General features: G+C 39.3%; 1 protein-coding gene across 6 annotated transcripts in view; it reads right to left on the bottom strand.

The window, feature by feature from the left end:
* Nucleotides 1–514: 514 nt before the first annotated feature.
* Nucleotides 515–7,745, bottom strand: part of LOC140497854 (kinetochore protein Nuf2-like) — a 51,998-nt gene continuing 44,767 nt past the window's right edge. For all 6 annotated transcript variants that reach the window (XM_072599314.1, XM_072599318.1, XM_072599319.1 and 3 more), the window contains exons 11-14: nucleotides 7,605–7,745; nucleotides 4,568–4,743; nucleotides 3,229–3,364; nucleotides 515–872 (exon numbers count right to left, since the gene is read on the bottom strand). In XM_072599314.1, coding sequence (XP_072455415.1) covers nucleotides 747–872; nucleotides 3,229–3,364; nucleotides 4,568–4,743; nucleotides 7,605–7,745 — 579 coding nt within the window. In that variant the 3' untranslated portion in view covers nucleotides 515–746. The remainder of the gene's footprint in view (nucleotides 873–3,228; nucleotides 3,365–4,567; nucleotides 4,744–7,604) is intronic.

Below are 7,745 nucleotides of genomic sequence, written 5' to 3'. Positions count from 1 at the left end.
AACATCTAGATGTTCCAGCAGTTTATAGGTAAGATCAGGGGTCAAGGAGGACTTCCCTTCTTCCCAGGTCAAAGTTCCAAATACTAAACTTGGTTAGGACCTGCATGTTTCACTAACACTTGGTGTAAGCATGAAAGAAAGAGCTGTTAACCCCACTGGTGTCTTTGGTAACAAAGGAAAAGTAAACTATTGGTCAGGCACGTAGGGGCACATGGTGCAGAAGACTTCCTGGGGCCCAGCAGTGTTGGGCATGAGGACATGGATTGGAAGCCAGCCTTCTGCTGGATGACTGAGCAAGTCAGCAAAATCTCTGAGCATGTTTTCTCTAAAACAGTGATGGTAACAGCACTAAGCTCCCACAGCTCATGTGAGGGTCCAGTGACATCATGGATGGAAGGGGGCCCAATATAAACACAGTTAGAAGAGTCAAACTGCAAAGCAGCTCCTCCAAAAAACAAAAACACCTCTGGATCTCCTCACTCCTCCTGACAAGTGACCAGAGTCCAGACATGAATTCTGAGGAAAATTACTTTATTGACAAGTGATTTCTTTAAAAGGAGTATTAAAGCATGTTATTTTAGCAGATCATTCTAAGTCAAAACATGTTTTAATTTCCATCCAGAGAGCCCCAGTCTACCATCCTAACACTCAGACGGTCTCACTGGGTTAGTCCCTCTCTCAAAACTATGAACCTTCACCTGTTCTTTTAAATTCTGAACCAACAAAACGAGGCGATTTGACGCAGTCTAAATAATAAACTCTCTCTTTAGCTCAGCAGCTTTTTCGTTAATTCTAGCTTTGCCCTCCTCTGCTGCCTTTTCCATAGCTTCATGGTATTTCTCCACAGCACTTTTCAAGGTGAGGAAGATTTCCTAGAAGGAAAAATGAGAGGCCATGAGTTTTATTTTGAATAAACTAGAGCTTACCTCAGTATTTCATAAAATCAGTATGTATAGACTCTATTGACCCAGAGATCACAACCTAGTCACTTGGTCAGTTGTTCCAGTCCCTGGGGATCCAGAGTCCCCAAGTCTGGCTCTGTTCCACCTCTATGTGGGCTTCAGAAAGCAAAGACCAAATCAATAATCTTCTATCACTCCAGGGCAAAGAACCCAAGCTGGAGAAGCATGGCCCACATGGCACTTAACAGCCTAAATCTGGGGAAGGCACTTCCCATTGCTGGGCCTCAGTTTCCTTATCTGTCAAACAAGGGGCTTGGGCTCTATGGCTGATGAGGCTGCTTCGATTCCACTCCTATGATTTTAAAATCTCTAATAAATCTTTGTACTTCAGGGTGGCAAATTCCCTTTGCTGGTGACCTTATTTATAACAATCCAGGTCACCCAGTCCCTTCTCTTCCCATCATACTGTTGTTAAGCTCTTCCCCATTCTCAATCCCTTCTTTTCATAGTCCATGTTCTTGCTTCATGAAAGCTGGGATCTTGCTGGAAGTCTGGCCATCACTGGCCACTCTTCCTCTGATGCCAGGACAAAGAAGTCCATGTACATGCTGTGACATCACTCCTACAAACAACAGGACAATCTGCCGGCTGCACCCAAGTCCCTGTGCTGGTGTCTGCTTTCTTTCCCTGACCACTATGTGGTCATCTCAATCATCTCTACTTCTCTCATCTCCTTTTTTACATCCGTTCTCCCACCCAGATCCAATCAGTTCCCTTATGCTGCTAAGTCCACTTGCAGAACGTCTTTCTTTCCACTCCCCCAACCATGTGCCCAGGTCAGATACTCATCCGTCTCATCTGAACAACTTTAACAGCCCCCTGTTAACGATTTCAGGCTCTTCTCATTCCCATCCACCTTCCACGCGGAAAAAATAAATATTCCTAAGGGAAAGCTCTGCCCATGTCACTCTCCTGCTGACAAACCTTTAAGTCAATCCCTTTGGCTACAGAACAGAATTCAAACTTCTCAGCCTAGCATTAAAGGCCTTCCACAGTCAAGAGTTCCTGTATACTACTCCAAGAAGGCTTACTAATCTCATCAATCTAATTAATTCAAACCCTTGCTCCAGCCTAACTTTCCACCTTCAGTAGACCTCACACCTCTTCTTGTCCCCTATGGTGAATGAATCAATGAAAAGCATTTATTAAATGCTTAACATGCCAAACTCAGTGCTAAGGATTGAAAATACAAGTGTAAAAACAAGTTAGCTTTTGGCCCAAAGGAGTTTATGTTCTAATGGTGGGGACATTACACCTGGGGAAGCGATGGCCAGGAAACTGAGTTGTGGTCTGGGAAGTCACAAAGATGGTAAGTGGTAGAAACCCTAGGTGATACTCATGTCAGGATGATTTGAGTTAAAATTCAGCCTCAGACAAAGTGACTCGGGGCAAGTCAAGTAACTTCTGTCTGCCTCAGGTTCTCCCACTGCATAACAGAGATTATAACACTACTCACCTCCCAGGGCTGTTGTGAGGAGTGTTTAGCACATTGCCTAGCACACAAGGGCTCATGAAGCACTTATTTCCTTTCCACTCCCCACCATTAACACATCTTTTCCAGGTATATTAATAGTACCACTGGTTTCCATTATAGCTCAAAGAGCAGGTATTTACATCCACACTTGGCTTTTTACCCACCCACCTCCCTTCTCCACAGGGCCTCACCTTCCCTCTGCTGCCCCCATGCCTGGTACACATTCCCTCTTTACCTCAGCCAAAGAGAATCTCTCAGCTCAAGTCCTGCCTCCCTAGCTTGTCCATTCCAGACATCCTGTGTGTGTATGTTGTGCATGTGTGAGCTTGTATGTCATTTCCCTGGAAGAATGTCATCTCCTTAAGGGCAGGGGCTGTTTCAATCTGAGGACAAACACTGAAGTCTTGTACTTTTTGTCATCGTTCCTAGCAGTCGATTCCTAGCATTTAGTGGATGATTAACAAATGCTTTCAGACTGAATGCCCTTCATTACAGTATCACCTAGCATTTGTCAGATCCTTTTTTCATCAGAAGAAACATTAATTCAGAGTCTTTTTAAAAAGACAGTAGCCTCAATCAAGCCTTAATTTCTAAGAAATGAACAGTTTTAATAACAGTTAAAAGCAACCATGAGAACCAAGTATTTGGAAGAGATTCTGTCTGCTGGTCATGCTTATGATTCAATGACCAGACATTCGCAGGGAACACCACCAAGAACACACCAAGGTTCCCTGAACAGTCGCTCCTTTACTTGGCAATTACAGTGCATCTACAGGTCAGAGCTCTCCTCACCTGGAACTTTAGCTTCTCACTTTCAGTGACATCTTGGAGCTGCTGTATTTCACGTCTGACTTTTTGGGCCTCACAATTAATGGCTGTCACCTGTTCACAAACGGCTCCTCTCTTCTCCTGAAGTTTATTACATTCCCTACAGCAAAAACCAAGACAGTAGAATCTGATGGCTGCTCTTTGAGCAAATGTCCACACAGACAAAAACAAACTTTAAGTGGAAATGCAAGATACTCGAAAGTATTTCTCCTTATTCCTATCAAGTAAAAAACTTTGCCTGAGAAAACTTACAACTGCCCTCAAGATATAAAAACAAATAATTAAAAAGTGTCAGAATCATTTCATACTAGTGAGTTTTAACACCTAAAAGCAAGTACTTAAAACTCAGGCTATACCACATAAAGTCAGACTCCAGTACAATTCAAGTCACTATCCCAAAGCATTTCTAAATCTGGTCAATGGACTTTTACAAAAGGGATTTTTTTTAATAAAAAAAGTATATAGATAATTCAGGGTATTTATTAGTCTTTTGTTGGCAAAAGACAGATTTTTTTACATTTCTAAAACAACTACGTTTACATAAGTAGATAGCTCAGGAGGAATCTTTCATCTCCTCATTTGTATGTTAGAATGTGAAGGCTGACTTTAGGAGACCCTAAGTTATCTTCCTTGATCGTTAGGCTAAAAGTATTTCTTCAAAATATTGGTGGTCCCCAAACATTACAAATTACCTCCTCCTGCCTGTCAGGGTGAGATACACATCATTAGAACTAATAGGAAGATATTGCATTTGATGAAATGCCAGTTTTAAAATTAAAAAACCAAGTAAATGATTAATTCTCAGGAGAACCAAAGTGTAGAAATTTTCACATTATAAATACAAATACTACAATCCGGCACAGAAGCTAGAAAGGACATACTTTAAGAACCACTGATACCACAACTAACAGCACAGGATGTTTTCACTTCCATGGCCAAGACAGATGGTCAAGGCATTTCTCCCTAGAACATATCAACACTGAGCTAACAGCCTTCTAGAAATCTGAGAACATTCATGTTGCTGCTCAGGAAAAAGTTCCAAAATGGGATCTAGTTTGTCCAATATAGGATAGCTCAAAATTAACGAGATTGAAATAAACCACAAACAGAAGCCTCTCCTTTAAAAAATTACATAAAAGAAATGGAAGTGCCTTTTGTTCTGAAGGTGGGGGTGTTAGTGAACTTCATATTTACTTAAGTTTATGTTTTTGACTAATTATGAAAGCAATGATTTTTTTCAAAAGATCCCAACTGATCAATTTGAATATTGCATCATGCAGTTGAAAATAGTTTAAATTCATACTCAAGTACTAAGCGTTTATATTGTTTCACATCCTCATGTTTCTTATTTATCTTCAGCTGGGTTTTGGCAAGCTTCTCTTTCTCCACAATGACTAGTCTTTTCAATGAGGTTTCCTCGGTCTTCAGTTTCTTTAATTCGGTCTGAGCACTTTCAATCTGGTCCTCCAGGGACTGGTTCTGTGTAAGAGTGCATTTAGGGTTAGGGTTAGTATTTAGGATCAGCCAAACCAATGAGGGTTTAGGAAGGTGAAGTTTTTGTTTCTCTGTCTGGTACCCTGGAACAATTAAATACAATATTAATGCAAGATTAAATAAACCTTGAGGTGAGAAAATGGAGTCTGGACTTGATAGTTAACAGGGGACCATGATAGGTTTTTCAAAAGGTAAGGAACATGATGAACACAGTAGGAGGAAGACTGAGCAGGTAAGAGAACCAATCAAGGAGACTGATGTAATAATAAATGAAATGAACTAGGTTAGGGTTGGAGATTTAAATGTTACCATCAGTGATGATACGTCCAGATTTTATTTGATCTGGTCTGAAATCTGTCCTGCAGGAAATCAGAATGCAGTCTGAATGTGTTCTCCTATCAGGTTAACTGGGGTAAGTCAGAACCTCATATAAAAGACACTCACTATTTGGTATTAAAAAAATATTAGCTGTGTGACCTCAAGCAAGTTTAAAACTCTGTAATGGGTAATAGCAGCCCCCACCATGCTTAACCCAGAGCCTAGCACATGGCAAACACCATATTGTTATTTCTTTAATTAGACATGATTGCTTCATGCTTGATAGCTTTATATGGGTTTTTACATGTGATTGGTATAGACTGGAGATGAGATGAATGATTTCCTACATAAAGTAATTTGGAAATGCACTCAATTGAATTGAGGCCACCTGACTGGTAATGGGTTTTGTTTCAAGCTCCAAATATATAATATTGTTTACGGTATTGTTATGTTTCTAAATTTTCTTATATTGTGAAATCCGATAAACTGTTGTATCTGATACTGTTAGAAAGCAATTTCTCTTATAATGTGGATGCCAGACAATTGTATTGGAAAGGAAAAAATAAAAATAGGTTTGGAAACTGTTACATCATTTTTATGAGGCTTGCTGACTATGTGCTGTGATATTCTGAAGGAAGTGATGTAATTTAGGAAATTATAAACTTAAGAAAGTTTTGGCTAAAATTATTTGGCTATCACTTAAAACGCTTTCTGATGATGGGGGTGGAGAAGGGGTGTGGCAGCAATTAGGAATCTATTTGTGGTGATAAGAGATTAATTTTATTTGTAACAATTTCAGATTGATTTATGATACTTAAAGGCATTTTACACCAATTTAGTTGTGATAAATTTCAATTTTAAAGACTTACTTTTACTTTAAGGGTTAAATGACAGACAACTATCAATTTGGAGGTTTCCAACTAATTTACTTCACAAAAGTCGACTGATTATCTTTTTATATCAGGATAAATTTTAAACTGTTTCTGAGAAAGTGAAATACTTTTAGAAAGAAATGTTTAAGTAAAAATTTTTGCGTGATTTTTAGAAGGTCTTCTAAATTTTGTGAGCTAATCTATTGCAATAATTTGATGGTATTGAAAATGTCCAGTCCTGCTGTGATTAATGAGACTTTACCTTTGAAAGGAAACTTCTTTTTGGACCCTGAATATTCTTCTTCAGTTCTGTGTTAAATAAAAAGAGCAGCAGCACTATTAATTATCTGAAATGAAAAATGGCTTGGAGTCTACCTTGTAAATGCCTTAAAGAGACATCCACTTAAAGACATATCCACTTTCACTAGAGATTATTCATTTGAAAATGGCTAGAAATTGAAAATGTTTTATTATGAACAACTTATTTACAATTGTAGTTAATATGAGAGAATTCATTAGTCTATCTTCTTAGAAAAAAGTCTTCTGTTGGTAGTTCCTTAGCACAATCTCACCCCCCCTAATGGGGGAATGAACATCATCAAGTATAAAAACTGGTTTGTAATTTTCGGGTTGTATCTGAGTTTCTTAGCCATATCAACACGACACTAGGTGCATGTTGTAAATTCTCTGATCTAAAAGGTTCCCAATTTGCTTTTCTAACAGTAAGGTTTGAGCTAACTCTCAGTAATCAACCTGTTGATTGGAAAAGCAAATTTAAAATTGTGCTAAGACCAATTTTGTAAAAGTTTTTTTTTGGCAGAGAAGAGGAGCTCTACAACTGTCTGAACCAGAGAAGCTGGTACCAGACCCGATGGTGGCAGCGGATGGTGTCCAGAAAGCTGTATGAGCCTTAAACAAACCATTTTTATTATGTTTTTACCATTTTTACCATTTCTCCTGTGTGTCTTTTACCTGTAAGGCATGGGGGGGGGGGAGTCATTGATATCACTGTATAGATTTTCCTTTTCAATTTTGATCCTCACAGTAACTCAGTACTGGTACAAGATGCCCTGGAGCACAAATTCTGCGCTGAGTATCACAGTTCAAACAGTAGGCATGACTCCTAAAAAAAGTTCTTAAGTTGAAACACAAAAGAGAGCATTTTCATTTATATAGCAAAATACAAAAAAAGGTCGATTTTTTAGGAAATCATGGCTCTCGACTTCATACCATCCATTTGCTGCCACATTTGGACACTACTCTTCCGGTCTGTAATGTCCTGTGGGGGTGGCGTGTAAACAAAGGAGGTCCATTTTGGAAGGAACACAATTCTCCCCGCAATTCTGAGGGATAAGACCTCACAATATTAAGTTTCTGGGGTAGATGTCCCTTACTGCCACCAAGATTATTAGGAAAATCTTAATATCAATCAATGTAAGTGCCTATTGTCTCATTTTTTGAGAACTACACCCATGTGTTTTGAGTTCAATCTGAATGAAAACAGGAGATGACTTTGGGGATCCTACTTAAAAGTCTGGCAGAAAATGCTAGAGCTTGAATTTCGCTGGCAGAGTCTTGGAGCACCAGGGCTTAGCTCCACACAGGAAGCGGTGAAGGACTGCTGCCATGCAGGCATTAGCATCAGACAATACAAACCTCTTTCAAGATCCTCATCACTTTGTCCGAGCTCTCTGTAAGTTCTTGCATTTTCTTTTGATATAATTGTAGCTCCATCTGGAATGAAGGCATACCCTCAATCGCGTCTCGATAGGTTTCATATTTCTCAGTCACTTCAAG

This window comes from Notamacropus eugenii, chromosome 3, assembly GCF_028372415.1.
Source record: "Notamacropus eugenii isolate mMacEug1 chromosome 3, mMacEug1.pri_v2, whole genome shotgun sequence".
Lineage (NCBI taxonomy): Eukaryota > Metazoa > Chordata > Mammalia > Diprotodontia > Macropodidae > Notamacropus > Notamacropus eugenii.
Note: the sequence above shows the minus strand (reverse complement) of the source record. Positions and strands in the feature narration are given on the sequence as shown.